The sequence below is a fragment of the Nomia melanderi genome, chromosome 4 (assembly GCF_051020985.1).
Source record: "Nomia melanderi isolate GNS246 chromosome 4, iyNomMela1, whole genome shotgun sequence".
Lineage (NCBI taxonomy): Eukaryota > Metazoa > Arthropoda > Insecta > Hymenoptera > Halictidae > Nomia > Nomia melanderi.
The window spans coordinates 13,516,702-13,537,616 of record NC_135002.1 but is presented as its reverse complement, the minus strand read 5'-3'; the positions used below and the strand labels follow the sequence as shown (position 1 = coordinate 13,537,616).

Sequence of the window (20,915 nt, the reverse complement as noted above, 5' to 3'; positions counted from 1 at the left end):
GAAAAAGATCACAGAAATGTTGGACAACAAGAGGAGGCAGGCATTGCTGCCCCACGAGCCTGACACTAATCAGTATATAGCTCGGCAGATATTGAAAAATAAATGGGAAAAAGAATTACAGAAGAGATAAACATAGAGAAGGGAAGAATTTGATCGCTGACGATATACACAATGTTACTAGCAAAAAGAGATGAGGAGCTGAACAAAATGGTCACAAGATTTGAAAGATATTTACAAAAAAAGAAAATGCTACTAAACAGAGAAAAATCATAAATAGTGATATTTGATAGAAGGAAAGTCCGAAAAAACCGGAAAGGCAGAAAGACACATACCGGAGAGAAAAAGGAAATTAGTAATAGCTATGAAGAAAGTATGGAGCATAGGGTGAAAGAATATGTCAGAAAAACTATAAAAGAATAAAAATGTCTGGAGCTCTGATACAGAGCATAAACCTATTTAGAGAAAAAATCTGGAGATGGATAAAGGATGAAAGGTTTGAAAGCGTATTGAGAAGTATAAAAAGTGGATATTGGGATAAATAATAACACAGCAAATTATATAATAGTAGAAAAATGCAGGCTAGAACAGATAACAATAATGGCAATGAGGAGAGTAATAGCAAATGAGGGAAAGGCAAGAAATTCAGGTAAAAGACTAGTGAAAGAATACATAAAGGAAAGAGGAGGAGAACGGGGAGAAAGGAAAGATGGAGAATGGATAAAGAAAAAGAAGTGATAGAAAAAACAGGGATAAGTCAGGAGAAACTCAAAGAAATGGGAGTGGGAGAGCAAAGTCTAACAGAGAGAGTAATAAGTGCAATAATGGAAAAGCAAACAGTAAGAAGAAAGAGGAAAATAGAAGAATCTAGATATAAGAATATAGTTAGCAAGGTAAATATAGGTGCAGTAACAAAATGAAGGCAACACAGCATTGGAAGGAAATAAAAGAAAAGAGATGCAGAATATGTGGAGACAAGGAAAAAGGCACAGAGCATGTGCTAACGGAACGTGAAGGAACTAGAAGTGAAAAAAGCATAGAAATGACATTGTATGAAAAATACCAAGGGATAGGAATACTGAAAAAGCTAGAGAGGAAAAGACCGGAAAGGCGAAGAGAGAGAGAACAAAATCAAAGGAAAGAAGGAAGCCAAAGAGGAGGGAAGGATCAGGGGAGGTGCAAAAAGTGATGAAGTATAGATAAGTGTATATAAGTAAGTTAAATAAATGAAAATAAATAGTACGCCGGATGTTCGTCCTAACCCGAAGGGAAAGACTATGTAAAATAAAAAATAATAATATAAATAATAATGGTTGAATTATAACAAAAAAGAAACTGAAAGTGGAGGATAAGTATACAAGAAATACAATGTTATACTTTAATGCATCATTAGAATCGTATCTGAATCCACAAATTATTAAGATTCTCTTAAAAATTCAAATCTTACATATTCTTAGTGATAGATTTCGTTACAAATTCAATAATGCAATTTCAATATTTATTGCTTTATCCTGATAAAAGCTGATAAAAGTTCAAGAGTAAATTAGCTTTTGTGTCATCTCAGATGGATACGGGAAATTATGAAACAATTAAAATCCATTCAGATTAATTCTTACTAAAGATTTGCAGAAAGTATTTAAAACTTCCGTAATTTGACGGTAAAATTAACTATAATCTATATAAACTTGTTATTTATATTCAACATTTATTCTATTCAAGAAACAAAAGGAGAAAGTTTCTTTTTAATCCTTACACGCCATAAATCTGTTCTATGGAAATGCGAATTTGCATAATCAAGATTATTAGTAATTATTACCAGAAAAGGTGATACAGGTGGATACAAAACATTATATAAAAATGAAAACAAATGATCGCCAAGTAAATAAACAGCAGGGACGTTTATATCATTTTGCCTTACTAATTTAGTCCTTCATTTATTATTTGGGCGACAGTTGCACGGCTCTGTTCTATTATGACACAGTACAGCTACAAGTTTCAACAAGCAACCAGAAGTTCGCGCGAAGGTAAATGTCTTATAAGAAAAAAGTTTCTAAGTTTCCGTACCTTGTTGCGACGATGAACCTGTATGGTCCTCCTCCTTAATCATATATTTTTCTTCGAGATTTGTTGCTGCATCCTTCTCACCTACAGATTGAAACTTTTCCGCCAATTCGAAGGATATTTCGATAGCACCGGCTACATCGTGTACTGAGATAATACTTGAATAACTTCCAGCGTTCACGTTCCAATTCATGCAAACTTTTCACTAATTAATCATTACACTTGCAAAAACTGTACTTTATATTTGAAATTCGTCTCTTATACATTAATCAATGAATTTATCGGTACATTACACTTTCGATCTTCATTTCCTTTAAAATGATCCAGCACTTAGCACTCTCCTTTAAACGTCCCTAAATTATTGTTCGAACATTTTAACAGCTTTTTATATTCGTGCACAGCAATAACGAAAGTCATGGAAATTATCATTACTGATCTTAATTCACTCAGTTTTCAATGAGACAGATTTGAAAGTTCGACTCGCTTCGTGTTGATTGAATTCGCTTCAAATGTCGTTATCGTAAACTATTTTACATTGTTATAGTGGATGTTTAAAGAATCACAAACACACTTGTTTAATTAATAAATTAAACATTTGTTTTAGATCTGGATCGTTTTGCTCCAAGGAGGGTCGAGAGACTCATTTTCGTGGGACAGGCGACCGGTAAAGAATTGCGACAAGTGAAATGTGAAAGTAGATTGGGTCTATAGGTAACTATCATACATCGAAAAACTTTTCCGCGGAAGAAGGTGGCGCGGAATAAAGTGTCATCAAGCGCGGCTGCTGGCGGACTGCGAACTTTCCTCAAAGGATCAACCGGCAACCAGGAACGCGCACCCTCACTGCGCACCCCTATCGTATACACATGCCAGTCTTAGAAGAAAACTGACATTTATCATCAGGCAATGTCGGCCGTTATTTGAATAAAACGTTATTTAAGTAACAATGACGAATAAGTAATTAATCGTTATCCGTGTGGGAATTTATTCGTTGTTTACTGTTCGTTATTTCTTATTCGCATTTAGAAATTTGGTTGACAGCGCGATAATGTCATTTACGTTTTTTATGTTATTGTATGTAGCGTTGACAGTTATTCGAACTAGGGAATAAATTCAATTTATTTATTAACTGTGAATGACGAATGTATTAATTATTCTTTATTCACAAATAATAGTCAGATAGCATTTACTTGTTATTTAGAATAACTTTTCCTCAATACTATCATCGGGTATAACATTTTTTCATTATAGTTTTCCATTTTCGAATTTAATGATAGACAAAGTAGTCTGATGAAACGAATTTTTAAAGGAAATTTTATTTATTTCAGTGGAAGTATTAAAATAACTGTTTCTTATCATTAATACTGGTGCAAAAATATTTTGTGCGAATTTATGTATGAAAAGTGAAATTAACCAGAAATTTCTTTGCTCTATTTAATCATATCCAAATCTCTAAAACGTCACTGTGAAATTAAACAAAAATTTAACAATGGATATGATATCCGAAATGCATTTCTTGTGAATTGAATTGTAGTTAAAGTTGATTCTAACGCGTAATTATATGAACCTTCCAAGCACCGCTCCGAAAGAGTTGGGAAACTAATCATTGCGAGCAGTAGTTAATATTAAAACTGTACGAAGGAGGAAAAGAATTTTCCACAAAAGTTGCTACATTTCTAAATAGAAGTAAGTCAACCGTGCTCTATATAATTAGGAAGTTGAAAAGTGACAGGAGCGTCACGAATAATCCTCGTGCAGGACTTCCGAGAAAATTAACTGCATGAAGGGGGAGGCTTATTATACGAGAAATAAAGAGGAAACCAAGCACTCTTCCTCCAAACTTGCTAATATCTTCGAGAAGGATGCGCATCCTAAATCGTTTGCCAAAGTTTTATGGACCAACAACTTCTACACTAGAGAACCGCGGGGAAAGAACACACGGCGATGAGAAAATACAAAAATAATGAAAAGAAAATAAAAAAGAAAATGAAAAGAAAATGAAAAGAAAATGATAAGAAAATACAAAGAAAATATTGGGTGATGTAAGTAGCTAATTTTATCCGCTGTAATTGTTTATCTATTCTCAGAAGAAGGTTGTATCCAACGACTCCTATCGAAATTCAAAGTTTCCACCTCACCATGATTGAAGTTTCCGAAATCAAAGTTTCCTCGGAAGGATCGATAGACGATTAACACGTGACGCTCCGTCTACAGTTACGCTTTCCAGCTCCGCGTAAATCTCTGTTGTCAGGTTTAAATCATTGTTATGTTAATTGAACGTCACCTGGCGATGTAAAATGGCGTATGCAAATCAGGGCACGTTTCGGTTACGCTTGTCTCCTTGAGTGCAGCGGACAGGCCTCTTGTTATTTTTGGGGCGTCGGCTTAGCAGACATCCACCAGATCAGGGTCAGGGACGAGGCATGCTGGTAAAACTGTGCTACAGCGAAACGTATTTGATCTATCTACTTCCTACATGCAATCTAGCTCGTTCCCAGTCCAGTCCATGGCGAGCTTCGGAATAGAATGTTCGTTTGCTGATGTAAACCGCCAATCTTCAACCCGCTAAGGGAATATCGAGGAACTCTGCCATCGGTTATCGAAGTTTCAGCGATATCTGAAAGCTGTCTTCCCAATCGTTGATGTAGAAGAAAAATAAAAGTGAACAGAAACGTTTTCATGAGCAACCCTAGCAGAATCGAGGCTGCGTGCCTAGAATAAAGAGCACTATTTCCAACCTTCATTGTGGTTTTACCTGTTCGCGTCATTGGTCCACATACGAGTATTTTAATATTTAGACTTTACCATTTTCTTTGTTTATTGTATTCGCGGTTTGTCGTGGAATTTTCAATATTGGGATTGAAAATAACTATAGTAAAAAACTTTCGTTCGTTGATGCGTTGATTTGAGTCCTTTGATTATTAAATCGGATAGGAGGAAAGTGGCATGTGTGATTGTTGGAAGTTCACGGCTGTCTTGAAGGTCAGTTATTGATAGTGGAATAGTGGATTAATATTATATTAATATTCTGATTTTGATGTAAAATTTTGTTTTACTACGAAAGTGTGCGAATGTCAGGTATTGTTAAGGAATATCAAAAATTCAAAAAGGTATATATGCTTTGGTCGATAGAAGTCATTAGAAAACAATAGTTTTAGAGTATTTTCTAATAATATGATTATGAGGTGATAAAACTTAAGAAAAATTTTTTATTTAGGCATTGAATCATGCATTAATAAAAATTCTTGAATATATAATGGGAAAATATCTATTTGTATGTACAGTGGGCCTCGTGATAGCATCAGGGGGATGAAGAACCTTGGAGGGTTGCTTTATCTTTGAATGCCATTACAGATATGACAGAACACGGAGAATGAATCACAAGAAGACACAGACCTGAGCAATCTTTAAGTTTATAAACTTTTTGAAATTCGAAGATCATTCGTATTTCATCGGCATAACTGAGGTCTTTTAGCTGACTATTTTGTGGACTTCCTCGATTTTCTGTAGCATAGCCAGATAACATACAACAATCGCCGTTATTGATTTTCTATAATAAACAATCTTCTCTTTCTATATGAGAAAGAGAATATATTTGCTTCTGCAATGTTCTATGTTGTCCTGTGCATAAAAAATTGAAGTAGCTAATCCAAGTGCAAACACGAGTTAATTCGTAACTGGTCGACAATGTGTTAAGGTCCTAACGCGCAAACACTAACACAAGTGTATCTCTCCCTTGAGGAACAAATGCCCGTAGTTTTTGCCCGAAGCTCTGCCCGTGGGCAATCGAGGCTGTCCGCGAAAAGGCCTAAATCGTTTAGTCGTGGAAACTTATCTTTTATAATTTATATTCATGTCTGTGTGAACGAAACAGATAAACGTATCTTTGCGAATCTTCTTAAGGTTGAATACGGTTATTATAGCCAATCGAATAAATCCCACCCATTTTTCCGTAACGTTTGGTCACGCATTTCGTATTCAATTTGAGGACAACGAAATAACCAGATTTTAAAATTTTGCAGTATTCTCAATTTATCTCCTCTTGTCGATTAATTCTTTATCGATACATCGTTTTTTCATCGAGAAAGCCATATTTTTAAACGAAAAAGTTTCTTCATATCTTGAATATAATAAGGGAGACATTTTAAATATCGCGTAATTAAAAATGTTTGCAGTCGACATGAAATGTTTTTGTTTATATACATTTTACATTTCCAATCGATCGTATTATTTATTCAGATGCGAAATGCTTCAAACGTCGTTTCATGCAATGATTGAATTCGAGTAAAAATCACTTCTGTCACGGATGAAAAAGTATTTTTAGGAACATTGAAAAATTTTAAATATTTTAAAATATACAGTAAATATTCATATATGTAGTTGTCAGAATCCTTATATACAATAAAAATAGATAAATTAACGTTAAATCGGTAATGAAACACATGTAAGGTAATGTGTAATTTATTTCCCAAAAATGGACGTGATTCTACACGTAGTGTCAAATCGTAAACGTAAAATTCACGATTTTTCCCCTATATCGTTTATTTCCAACAAAATCAAACAATGGTTGAGACAGTCAAATATATGGATTTTATTTTCTTGCGGAATAATAAATGCCAGTCGTACATTATCAAAATTTTGTTCGGTTTTCTTTCATGTCCAATATCCGACAAATCCGAGATCTTTAGAAATTTTCGCCGTCCCAAGAGGTTTCATTTGTGCTGGCCATCTTTGCTAATTAATTTTTCTCAGAGATGTTTCCGCCATCATCGTTTACAGAGGGCCCTCCTTTTTAGCAGGCAACTCAATTAGATTTTAAGAATTGGTAAAGCCGTTTACGACGCAACCTCATTAACTAAATGGCTTTACCATTTATTCGATAATATCGATACTGCATTTTGTAATAATTCACCAATCACGCGATTGCAAAATAATTATTTGAAAATTCATCAGATAACAGGTCTCTGACTCTTACTCGTAAACGTTGTTGACGTGGTTTGAAATATTGATTCGTTTCCCAAAGGGATCGAAGGGAAAGCACGAAAAGTTTTGACGTTTGAAGAGCACTGGTCAATAATCTTGAATAAATGCATCTCGAAATTCATTCATCTTACGACAATGCATATTCATATACCTCCAAAGGAATTTAACGACGCTCAAAAAGTTATTTTCACTTGAACTACTAGAAATGTCGAAATTCTAAAACTCTGGTACTTGATAGTTACAGAAAATAGCTGCAACAAAAGTATTGAAAATTTCCCCAACAATTTCTCTGTAATTCGCATGATAAACTTAAATTGAAAGTAAATTTAATTTAAAAACTACAAATTTAATTTAACCCATTTATATAATAAATATACTGGTGTTACGCCACCAGCTGTATCAATTTATGAGTTTACGCAACGAGTCACGGGTGTACTGCTGATTTTATAAAACAAATACAAGTTGTTAAAGTTGTTTTGCTCAGGCTTAAAACTACAGTTAATTACAAACCTTTTTAGTTTTTTACCTTTTCCAATTTCAGTATCAAGTACCAGAATTTCATTTGTAACACGATCGGTATTCAATAAATCCAATCATCGTTTATAACAAGATTAATATGAAACATTGTGACCTCCGGCTATACATTTCTAATTGGCATTGTTTCTCGAATAGAAATTGTTATTTCATGCTTTTGTAAGGTCGACTTATATTTATAATGAGCGAAAAGATGCCATTAATAGTATTGTAAGTCCATATAGTCCGTTTAAAAAGTTTCGATTCGAGAAAGCTCATGAACTACGACGTAGGAGACGACCATGAATGAGATTCTTCCACCGAGGGATTGCATTGTCTCCTAGCAACGTAATATCAACGTAGATTTAGGGTCCAGAAAAAAAAAGTTTATTAAAACTTTGGCAGATGCTGCGCCGTCTCTCACCAAACCTTTCTCCTTAAATACCAAATATATCATTCTATGAAACAGTTTTCTTGAAGTTATTTACATATCTTTCATATATATCACAGTAAATAATTTTTGGTGTCACAATGAGCAAAGTAATTCTTTAAGTATATTAATTCAAATCAATTTTATGCGAAATGTATTAAGCAGGTATTGATCAAATTGTACAATACTTTATGATAACTTTATTAACAGAATTAGAAATTAACGAAACATTCCATATGTGATTAAATGATCAATATTTAAACAAAACTTTAATATGTAACTTCAAAAAGTTATATATGACTATATACAATTACTTAATGAATATCAATAAATAATACATAACTCTATGACTATGAAAAACTAATTTTTATATATAACTTTAAAGAAAACTGTTATTGTTACGTGTTTACTACACAAAAAATACACTTCTTAATAATAAAGCTACTTTATTAATTAAGATTAGTCGAGGTAAATCGTTTCTAAACAGTTAAGTGTACAACAGCTTCCCCATTTATCGCGTTAACCACTTAAGGCGGTGGCACCGTAGCACGCGAAGCGTCGCGCTGTTACGGTTATTTCGCGATTTGTATTATAATTCGCGACGAGACACACGGTTAACACCGTTTCATTTCTTTTTCCTTGAGAGAAAAAATATGTTTCATGTTTATCATTAGCGAGCGTGCTACGCGTTTAATCTTTTTCAAACATTCATCCGCGATGGTTTGACATGTGAGATATATACTTATTGACTTACCGCTTTATTTATGCGAGTGAAAATTGCGTAAGCAGAGTACATTAATATAGAAGAAAACAAAATATTGAAAAGAAAAGCTAATGTAAGCTTTAAAAACACATATTTATTTTACATACATAAAATCAGTCAAGCCGATTCTAGTAACACCGGGTTAAAGATCCCTTTTGAATCCATATAATCTTATAGAATCTGAGGAACGATGCAGATCAGTGGCCATCCATGCTAAATAATACTTCCTGTTTTTCTGGAGCTATGACCGGAATACGACAACGAACAATGAGTCGCATGTTCTTTTTTTACTTTGGTTACCCATCATATTGCAGGGCTGTTACGTATGGAGTTCTCCTGCGTTACTTTTCCTTCTTCTGGAAACTTAATGCTGCCTCAGGGGAGGTCTTTCGTACATACAAAATTCTAACTCCCTCGCAGGGATCCATCGACGAGAAAATCCAGTCGGGCACACACATACCCCCAGTATTAGCTTTGGTCCATTTCTATATAAGGTCCATCGACTTGCTCATCGGGGTTCATTTCGGGTTACGCAAGACGAGAGATAGATAATGAGATATTATTCCTAGTCTCTTTTGAAAGTCTAACAATACGTATAATTACTGCTGAAGCCACCCGCCGCATTTCTCAATGAATCAAAACCGAGAGAACGCGACTTGGAGTCTGCGACGCGACACACATTAACAATTGTACCACAGAACTTTCATCGAGAATATATTTAATAATTTCCTCTTTTTTTGAGTTCAACCTTATTTAGTAATCACATCTTTTGAAATCGCAGTATTAGTACATCCCCACAATGGTACACTTTTGCCGCTCGAAGTATACTTCATTAATTTTTAAGAATTATGAGGCAAAATCTTAAGTCATCGAAAGGGCTGCAGCAGCTCGAGGGGCTCGAGTGAGGCGTGCACCTTGGCTACGTCAACCGGCGAAAGTCAAAGTCCTGTTATGCTAACCCAAGGTTGTGCATTTAAGCTGTAAGGAATTAGATATTGCAATTTTACTTTGGATTTGTGTTATACGTATGTAAAATGTTACATTAACGTAGGATTAACAATTAAATAATAGACTAAAAGTCCCCCACTATCGCGGGGCTGGCGCGCAATGTATTAATAAAAAAATCAAGGTTCCTATAATATCGTCAAGTGCAAACGGTTAAACAAGGAATTGTTTGTAAAGTTGACATCAAGGAGGTCGGGACTAAGGTGGGGACCTTCGACCTTATAAGGATGGTCTTGACAGCCGAGGGCTCAGTTCGCCGCGACCTCCTGAACGGGGAGGATCGGAGAGGATCGGAGAGGACCAGGAGACCCTCCTGAGCTCGCCTGGTGCTTCCTGGTGCTTCCTGGACTATCCTGGACTATCCTGGACTATCCTGGACTATCCTGGGATATCCTGGACTATCCTGGGATATCCTGGGATATCCTGGGATATCCTGGGCTATCCTGGGCTATCCTGGGCTATCCTGGACCTCTCTGGGCATCAGTGGTCTACTCCTACCTTTCCTCTGGAACACTGGTGACCAGTACTGACTACCACCGATCAGTAGAGAGTAATGCAGATCTATGGTGGCCAGTATTGATGAATGCCAATGGTCCTCGGCTCCTCCTAGGTTATGTACCGATTGCGAACAGCGATCGGTGAGTCGCATGCTCTTTTTTCACTCCAGTCACCGATCATGTCGTAGGACGAATGGTCCGTAACGGCACCGGTGGCTGGTGGTACCACTTTAGTAGTCTTTGATTTTGTGAGTGCAGTGATCTCGGATATGCCTCGCGAGGCATACCCGAGAGTAGTAGCATTTATTAATTTATTTGTTAGATAGGGTAGCGTTTTCTTGTACGTCGCGTTTATCGTTAACTGCAAATGCTTTGACTTTTTACCGAATTACAAGCAACGTAAATTTACCTTGTAGTTTCGTATATAAGACATAACACAACCTTCGACATTGAATATTAAGATAATATGACTGAGAACTTAGTGGTACATTAATTGTGTCAATAGGTTCACTCTAGTTTTCGATTCCTACAGTTCGACTAAGATACAATCGATTGAAATGATTGATTATTCGCGTTAAGGTTTATTCAATCGCTGGAATATCATAGTAAATATCGTACAAGAAAACATTTCGCGACGGGTAGGTCTCTGAATCGAAGCAACTACTTGTAAAACATTCTTCTGATATTAGAAATAGCTGCTTCGACAAAGGGATCACCTGAGGATTTTTGAAAATGTGTTAAAAGTGTAAAATAGATTCATTCTTATTGAAATTTTACTTAAAGTCTCATTTTCCATTAAATTTCAATGTCTGTTATTTTTTTTTTTGCATATTACAATTTTCATGTATTAGTAGACTTACCATATATAAAGTTAGAGAATTAAATTCTTAATTCTGAGTCAATTATAGTAATGGTTGAAAACCAAAGAACATTAGTCCGTCAGAAAAATTAGAAACTAACATTATTTTATAGCTAGGATTTTCAGGATATTTTTTCCATGTTCGTTGCTCGAACTCTCTCACGTGCCCAGGTGCTACTTGGGAGGGTGAGAGCAATGGGCATGATGAAATTGTTATTATTTAAACATGTGAGCGATGGGCAATGGCTAACGTATCGTGCCCGACGTATTATCCACTTGTGTGTGTGTGTGGTTAGGAAGTGGAAATGCGTCGGACTTTATAATATCATACATACTCTTTATACATATATATTCCAGTTACTGTAAATGAAATAAATAAATTGTTTGTGGAATATATACACACATGTCCTTATTCCCTTACTCAGTAGAGTACGAATATTAACATGTTAGAATAGTTTGATCGTCCATACGTTTCCCAATGACGCAGAGAACAGTAGAATTATCTCGATTTCAATGAATTGTTCGTGCCTAGTAAAATATTTTCTCAAAGATCGTTAGCCATTGCCAGTCGATTTCAGGAATTGATAAATTAGAGTATGAATGGGGTTGTTAGCGAACGTCCCGGAACGTTCTCTCTAGAGGTTCATTCGCACCCGGGTGCATCAGTGACAATCGTGGATTGATGTGTGTTTGTGAGAATGAGTCTTTTGCCCCTTTTTTAAATATAGCTGTAGGTAGGCAGGTAGCATACTCTCTGGAATGAATGTTAGATTTAAGTAGGCAGGGGCCGGTGCAGGCCGTCGTTTCTGCGCGATGGTCAGTTACCGGGGAACTTAAAAAATCGGTCCAAAGTTGACAGCAAAACGGAGCATGCCGTTTGCTGATCAACCTTTACCTCGACTTTTCAAGTTCCACATAGATACCGCGATCGCGATCGGTACTAGGCTCGATTAGGCGAAACGTTCGAAATTGCTCGATTGCACTGTCGAAAGGTAGATGACTGGTCCAGAGTCATTGGCCTTCCGCTATCGAGCAAGCTCAGGGTTTCAGAAATGGCGGACTGCCGAAGAAACGAAGAGGCGTATGCCGAAGAGGCCCCGACAAAATGTCGCTCAAGAGGGCAACTACTAATGGCGCTCCATCTTAGCATGGAGATGGAGCGTCATTTTATGTTACTACTTTGTCACTGTACTCACTTTAGCTTCAGTAGAAATGGTGGTGGTAGTAGTAGAAATAGTTGTAGTTACATTGAGCTGGCCATAGCCGCCCCAACGTCCAGCAATGAGCATTTCGCGATTTTTAATTAGCGTTGCGAGACAAACATTACGCTTTGGATTAGAGTTCCGAATGATATAATCGCGATTTCGATTAGAGTAGTTTTTAATACTTGTCTTTTGAAATTGCTTTAAAATTAACTTTCCATGTTACAATCATCGATCGCGTTTGATTTTAATACTGTTAAATATAAAGCATAATTATGTTAACTACCACAAAGTTCTTTTAATTTTGAGATAGCGTTGCGAATAATTAAATAAACGCGTTTGATAGAACGTAATTTATTACGTACAATGTTCGTTTATTAAAGTAGCGTTGCGAAATCGATAGACCGCGTTCTTCTTAGTGTCGCGACAATGATTTTTCGCGTCGTCTTAGAGTTGCGTTGTATTAAATGCTCAAAAATATGCTGGAATCATAAGAACCACAAAGCAGTTTGCAATGATTACTGCAAACAGTGGTTCTTCGCAGCTAAAACAGCTGCGCAGTACTATCCGCAGCCAAAATGGCTGCCCCACGTTCTTAAATGTAGTGTTGCGTATAATGAAACTGGTGCACGCGAGTTATTCATTTCATATTAAATAAATTAGAGATATTTGTAAAGTAGCATTGCGATTAATCATACACTTTCCGCGTTTCTTATTGAAATCTTTGCATATTTTATTAATTAGCGTGGCGAACAGTAACGCACCTCTCGCGTATATTATTGAATTACTTGTATGTTCCGTAAATTAGTGTTCCGAATGAAATAGTCCACTCTCGGGATTTTGACGGCATGTATGATATACAGAGTGGACATTCCCATTTTCTAAACATCTCTCCTTCCATTCAGATTCATATACTTAAACAAAATTTACTATCTAATCAAGTGAGTTACTGTTTCAGAGGAATTTGAGAGGGATACAGGATGGAAAAATATGGGAGAAATGGTATATATTTTAATTTGAATTCTAATTTAATTTATTTAATCTTTTGCGTTTCTGTTTCAGGGAATATTATACAGCTAATTGTAAGTAAAAATTGTACCCTTCGTTTTAGGCTACGTTTCTTACATTATATTCATCTACTAATCAAGTAAGACAGCTTCTGTTGTATAGGGAACTGACAAAATTAGAAAATGGCATTCTCTGGAGGTAGAAGACAGAAGCAACCATTTATCATGCAACTCTGCTATTCGAAGAATACACTCGGTCCAAAGTATAGCACGTATAATGTACAGAGTGGGCACTGTACATCAAGGACTTCTTCCTTGATTCGCTCCCTTTGCTTCTTGGTCCGATAATTGCTCGGCATATCTGCGACCAATGCGTAGTCTTATAAGGCGAAACTATGTTAGAAGTAAGATTGTATCCCCAATTTTGCTCTTGCTGAATCAGGGACTTCTTCCCTGATTCGCCTGATGCTCGAATCAAGGACTTCATCCTTGATTCACTCCCTTTACTGCGATGATTGTATAGTGTAAGTCATACGTCGGCTAAGCTGCGTTAGAATTAAGCGAGCGAAAGAAGACGTCGGTCATCCACCGTGGGATACCTCATCATTTCAGACTCAAGAAAGAAGACAGCCGCCGTGGGATTATTTTTAAGTGCGAAATTGATAATTGCGTTTAAAATAAGGTTTAGAATTAGAACCGAAGGTCGATGGAATTGAATTTCCATCCACCTCCCTTGGGTCTCCTCTCGCAGCAACCTCCACGTGGTGGGCCTGGAAACTAGTAGCATCGACAGAGTAGTCCCTGTCGAGGATGGGGCTAGGCCAATGGCTGCGAATCGTGTAAAATATGCCGAGTAGTTATTCTTTAGCTTCATTCTCTGATTTCGCGTGTCTCCATCTTCTCCGGTTCACTTGGCCATGTTTGCAAGTGCATCGGGCCGTGTGGCGCCAGTCAGTTCTGCAGTTCACGTATCTCGGTGTTCGGACTCGCGAGTAAAATCATGACGGTCACACCGTGAGCCGGATGGTGCTCGCGCCGACGACTCACGGCATTGCTCTTCCTAGGATCCTACTTCTTCGTAAACCGCCCCTAGTCCTGTGGTTCTGCCACAGGGCCGGGCGTTGGGAAGTTAACGGGCGCCTAAGAAGAGTACGTGTCCATCCGCTGATCCGAAAGAGGAAGAGCACCGTAACTCGGGACTGTGGTTCTGACTGGTTGATCGCGCTTTGCTCGCGTCACCGTGATTTTGCCTGTTTTCAATCAGAGACTTCTTCTCTGATTTCTCCAATTGTCGAATCAAGGACTTCTTTCTTAATTCGCTCCCTTTGCTTTTTGGTCCGATAATTGCTCGGCATATTGCGACCAATGCATAGTTTTATAACGCGAAAGTATGTTAGAATTTAGATTTTATCCCTCATTTTAATCTTGTTGAATCAGAAACTGCTTCTCTGATTCATCTCATGCGCGAATGAAGGACTTCTTCCTTGATTCGCTCCATTTCCTACTGCGATGAATGTGTAATTTAAGTTATCTGTTAAGGCTAAACTAAGTTAGAATTAAACGTGCGAAAGAAGACATCGATCGGCCGCTGTGGGTAACTTCATCATTTCAGGCTTAAGACAGAAAACAGCCGCCGTGGGATTATTACTAAGTGTTGATAGTAATAAGTGCGTTGGTCATAATATTTAAAATTAAAAAGGGAGGTCGATGGAATTCAATTTCCATCCACCTTTCCGTGTCTCCACTCGCAGTAATTTCCACGTGGTGCGACCTGGGCAACTAATTGGCTGCTATAATTTTGTACTTTAAATTTAAAATATGCAATCACCGATAGGTAAGTATTTAAACAATATTTACGTTTTTCGTGGACGATGGAAAGAATTTTTTAACTTGTGTGCTTCTTAGTATGTTCACTATTACGGTGCATAATTAAAATAAACGAAAAATTATTCAGTTTTCGAGGTCGAAGGCGAGAAGAATTGTTAAATGGTATATTCATGTTGTGAGGTATGCACTTTACAGATGAGTGATTAAAAATTTCATGCAAAATAATTTTCAAGATTTACATGGGACAATAGCTCCGATTTTTCCAAATATAAAAATTAATTGTTCGAAAAGTTATAAAAACTTCGCTAATTATATTATGCGAGTAAATTGTGTACATTCTTAGTATTTATATTTTATTGTACTTTAAAATTGTGAATTCTGTTTAATATTCTGATAAATGCCTATAAGAAATTATGAGTATTTACAAAAATGTAATATTGAGACAAAAAAATAAAAAAGAACACGTTTTTTATTTATTTATTTATATTTATTTGCACAGACTTAAGCAAAATTATTACATGTAAGTTCAAAAGAATATCTAAAAGTGTGTTATACATTTTAATTCTGAGTACCTAAAAATTTTGTTATAAATACTATAGTTTAAATAAAAATGTATATCGAAGTTCAATTTTATTCGTAAAAGTTTCAATTATTAAAATCAAAACTATTGAACAATTTTCTGCAAATGTATAATTAAAATAATTTCTTACATAAATTTTATAGATGTACTTCATATAGTAAATGTATTTATAAAAATATTTATGTCTGTGAATAAATAAAAATTGCATTGTTATGAAGTTTTATTGAATAAATAAATAAGTTTCCTTTACGACGTAAGCCTTCCGCGTTCCCCAATAAACATCGACACATTGTGTCGTTGCCACAGAGACGGTGGAAGTAGCAGCACCGTGAAAAGGATAAAGGATAAAAGAATAAGTAAAACAAATTAAAATGCGACGCAGCAAGACGGAACTATAGAGAATTTTGTTTTCTATCGTTGCGTCTCACTTCATCACATTCGGTCTCGCTTCCGTCCTTTGTTACTGCTGTACGCTAATAATGACCATACATCGAAAGTCGATGCGGCCGGAACATCATGAATGGAAGAATTCCCTTACCCCTGTGCATTTTTATCTTGGCAGCCGATGGAGCTAACGTGGGAGGCGTATAATATGGAATGTCATAATATATAACAATTAACATGCTATATATAATTCTGTGCACCACCAGTTGTACGTAGGTAATGAGGATAACGTTTGTATATTCGTGGTAAATCAAGGAACTCGTAGGCTCCCTGAAAATATGGTGATATTACTACTTTGCGAAATGTGATTCGAGATCATGAATTATTAGGGATTACTCGGGACCGGAAAAGAAAAATCCAACCTTCCGCACGACCGTTTCTGCCCTTATGATGTTATGTATGCCAAGTTAGTAGCCATTGACGTATTGCTCTGGAAATTCGACCCTCCGCGAGATTGGCAGCTCGATGAGGATAAAAGACATCCTTCCGTTTCTAGCGGAATGTGTTATCCTCCGAAGATTCTCGGCCGTGCGAAGATATTCTCAAATCTTTCCCTTTCAACATTTACCAATTCAAATCTGACGTCGGCCTTTTCGACACTGCCAGCTTCTCTAAGTCCATTCTCTCGTGCGCGTCGCTACTGTCAGAATTCTAGCCCGGATATTAATAATTCAAAATTGTTTGCCACGTCAGGCCGTATCTTTTTATTCTGCTCGAAGTGAAACAGAGCGTGTTCCTTGGTTAATTACACGCCTCAGAAAATGAATGTATCTAGAAAACAACACGCTTTGATCAATGTTTCTCAAACTCTTTCGAGCTACGAGTTTATTAATTCATTAATGGACTCCATTGCGAATTTCAAATCAACAATTACTCATGTTTCCATTTGATTATTAACACAAAACTGTTGCCATTTCATTCCCCGTGATGGAAGTTTCCTTTCTGTACAGAAAAAGTAAAATCGGGTAATGAATTTAGATAAATGAGGTTCAATATTGTCCTTTAACCATTCGTCGTTCTCGTATATGTTACAAAGATGTGCATTAAGTGGTTAACAGTGGTAAGTATAGACTTTAATTATATATTCAATTTTAGTTCGTGAGGTTAAAAATACACTGATATTTGGATGTAGATATCTAGATAGATAGATTGGATATATTTGGATGTAGCGTTCACGGTTCGTGTGTAATGTAGTTTTTGAAAACATTATATTCAGCGCAACAAGTGTCTCTTTAATGTATTGTAAGATATTCGTGTTTCGGTGATCGGTAAGTTAACGTCATTCTGTTGTCGTTAGCAGGCACGAAACTTATACTGATTAAAGTAATTACGGATATAAATAATAAGTGTTAACTCGATTTTCTCGATACGTCTATCAAAGGGACGATCCAACAAATTTTAGTTACAACGATTTGGCTGCGAACTTTGTGCAGTCACCTGTACTGACAAATTTATGTAACATAGCAAACAGGAAGATATCCGTGTCATAAATATTGAAATAAACAAAGGCGAAGTACGTAAGAAAAGTGAAATACGTGTGTATAAATAACGGGGATATTCAATTGACTGTATTTACGCGTTCTTTGTGGAAAAATTTCGTTTCACAGTTTCAATTTACTTTTTTTCAAAAAAAATTAGTCTGTTTTAAAACAAGCCAGGAATTGCAGGAAATCGCGATATATTATTTCATTGCATTCTATTTAATTAAATCTTTACCTACGACCACTCGTACATTGCGTGGGATTCACAAAAAGAATACTTGATGATGATGTAACCAGAAGTTCGCAATACGAAAAGTGCTTATTAAAGAGTAGTTATTTTTCGGGAAATTGCATTAACATAATGGCCTCGTAACTTGCCGGTATATGAATCTGAATAATTCAGGGATCGTTATGTGGTAATAAGAATTCCTAACTGAATCGCGCTGTATTCAATGTATTTTGAAGCTGTATTACACATTGCATACCGAGTGAAATTGCATGGTGTATTTGCAGCGTTTTTTTTTAAAGCATTCTTCCATCTGTTTTCAGATTTTACATTTTTAATATATTTTCTGCATCAGTCACCGTTGTGGATAGTATTATTTCGAAATGCGTAGTAAACAAATAAATCCCGTTCACCAATTTTAATACCGAGTAATTGAATTTTTGTTTAAGCACACATTCTTTTCACAGCATTCGGCAATAGAGTGGAAATTTCAAAATCAACAAGAACATTATTAATGTAGTATCAATATATCTACTTTTCAAATCTCATTTTCATGACAAAATACGTTAACCTAATTTCGAATTTTTTAAATACACCTGAATATCGGGTATACTTGATTTCTCAATTGGAATATTCTATTCCATGCAAAAAATCTTCTAAACGAAATATTGAAAAATTGAAACTAAAACGAATAATTGAGTTCCTAAATATATTTTATAACTTTAAATAACAATATCTATAGAATTAATTTAATTTTCTTTATGTAAAATATAAAATTTCGGCCGTTAGAAATATTTGACATCGATAATATATTGGTAGACGTTGCGGACATATTTCACGAACTAAAACCCGCTATTTTAACTGGTATAGTAATTAAACTGCTAAGGTTGCATACACCGGAAGTAATTTCATGAATAATATTCTACATTTTAAATGTTTCGAGTCGTCTAAATAAGCCATACTGCAAGTCATCATAATTATAAGTCACGTATACCGTACATGGCTTTATGCGTTCATACTAGCAATTTACGTTTTACTGTTACCAAAAGTTTCCACTCGCTTATAAACGTAGTGCGTGTACCCGCATCCCCGACTGTATCCTCAAAGCTTCAATTTGTACGTGATAACACAAAACTCTTCCTAATTCCCGTGGGTTTCCCTCGATTTGCAACGAAATTAATAGCGAAATCGCTTGCAAATTGAAGTCGATCTGTTCAACTGTCGAGTCTCCAAGTTACAACACAGTAGATTGAGCTTTAACGAGGTACATGCTATTTAGACTGAAAGAAAGTCGTTGTGTATCGTTGATGCCACGACAATTTTAAATGTTTCGTTACAACAGAAAAACAAATAAGCTCCTTATACTGTTAATATTGAAAGATAACGTTGATAATGTTTGTCATGCAAACTCAAATTTATGTAGCGTCATGTGTACAAATAAAAACAATTATGTATAATATTTCGTATACAGTAATAAGGAAACTATTATTTTTGTATATTTTTATATGGGAAACTTTGGATACAGGGTGGTCCACGTAACTTGTTCACCCCCAATAACTTCTAAAGTATGCATTGTATGAAACAACTTTGTGTGAAACACCGAGATGTTTCGGAGATATGAAGATCAACTTCGTTTTTCTAAATGAAATACTACATTTTTTATGCCAAAATATCAAAGGGCGTTAAATTTTGAGTAAAAAAAGTACTGACCTTTATTAGCCGTAAACATGATAAATAACGAATAATTTCATTTTATTTCTTGAAAACAGTCTGTGCGTGAAATTAAGTTGAATGTCACGATCATAGTAACAAAAAATTCTTAAAGCCTTTATTGTGTAAGAAAAGGTCCAAACACGACCTGGCCACGAATTCTTGCACGCCATTACATATATGTACTATATATCTTTATATAGCAAAATGAATAAAAAGTTTGAATTTTAATGTAATTTGTTGCAGCAATTTTGTGATAATAGATCTCAAAAGTCACAGTCTTAGGGTTTATGTGGCATTTGTGCATTTAAACTTTTGTGGCGCAATGCTCGTACGTTACTTGTCTATGAATATTTAACGCAGATACAGCTAGGTAACGTGAAGATTAGCACTCGTGAATAATCAAGTCGCCGAACGAGAAATGTGTGATTCGGAAACGCATAAGTATTCAACGGAGATTAGTAAATTATTCTCTACCTTCTTGCCGTTGCGCTGCAACTATCTCGAAGTTAAAGGTAGAATTTACAAATGGATACAGAAGTTCAATTCAATACAATGCACTAGATTGGGAAAATAGCTTTATGAATGTTTTCTAAATGTAGCTGTATATAAGCAAAATAAGAATGAATACATTAATAAACAAATTAATAGATCGAATATATTTTAATGGATTAGAATAAATAAATTATTCAATAAATATGTAAATATATGAATTCATTTCAACCTTCTTAATCGAGTGTTCCATTTTTCTCATATTCACTAATTTCACTCTTTATTTTCTGGCATGACAAATGTTCCGGCACCGTTTATTTGGGTACGACACAGCCGTCGGTGCGAGTAGATTTATTGTATGGACAATCATGCTCGCTCATTTCTAACATAATATAAGTAAATTTTGGAAGCGTTTTATTGATAGCTGCACTTTCCCATCGGGTGTCATAACTGACCAGCAGTTAACATATCATAAAAAACGATAGCTCAACCACTTAAACCCCGAGCGTGCAGCCACCTGTATGCCTGCAGGTCAGAAGGGACGACGTACCTCTTACCTCCACCACAAGTAATGTAGGCGTAGGCTAAAAAACTGTTATCGGCAACACCCCGATCGTTCGGCCTTCCGATTTGACACTAAGGACACCGTCCTGCACCACTATTTTTATATACAGGGTGGAAATTATAAAGCGTTACACAATCAAATATCTCTGAAAATATAGATTATACGTAAAAATGTTTCAGACGAAAGTTGTTCAATATCAAGGGAGGCATCATGTGGTGGAACTTTTATTCTTCCTGGTGGACACTCCAAGGCGAGGTGAAGGTCAACTTTTTT

General features: G+C 35.8%; 1 protein-coding gene across 3 annotated transcripts in view; it reads right to left on the bottom strand.

The window, feature by feature from the left end:
- The window catches only part of LOC116425466 (RYamide receptor), a 67,029-nt gene extending 64,188 nt beyond the window's left edge, over positions 1-2,841 (bottom strand). The window contains exon 1 of one of the 3 annotated variants that reach the window (XM_031973198.2): positions 2,062-2,841. In XM_031973198.2, the coding sequence (XP_031829058.1) occupies positions 2,062-2,251 (190 nt within the window). In that variant the 5' untranslated portion in view covers positions 2,252-2,841. The remainder of the gene's footprint in view (positions 1-2,061) is intronic. The other 2 variants (XM_031973191.2, XM_031973199.2) reach the window with 2 other exon arrangements.
- Positions 2,842-20,915: the final 18,074 nt, after the last annotated feature.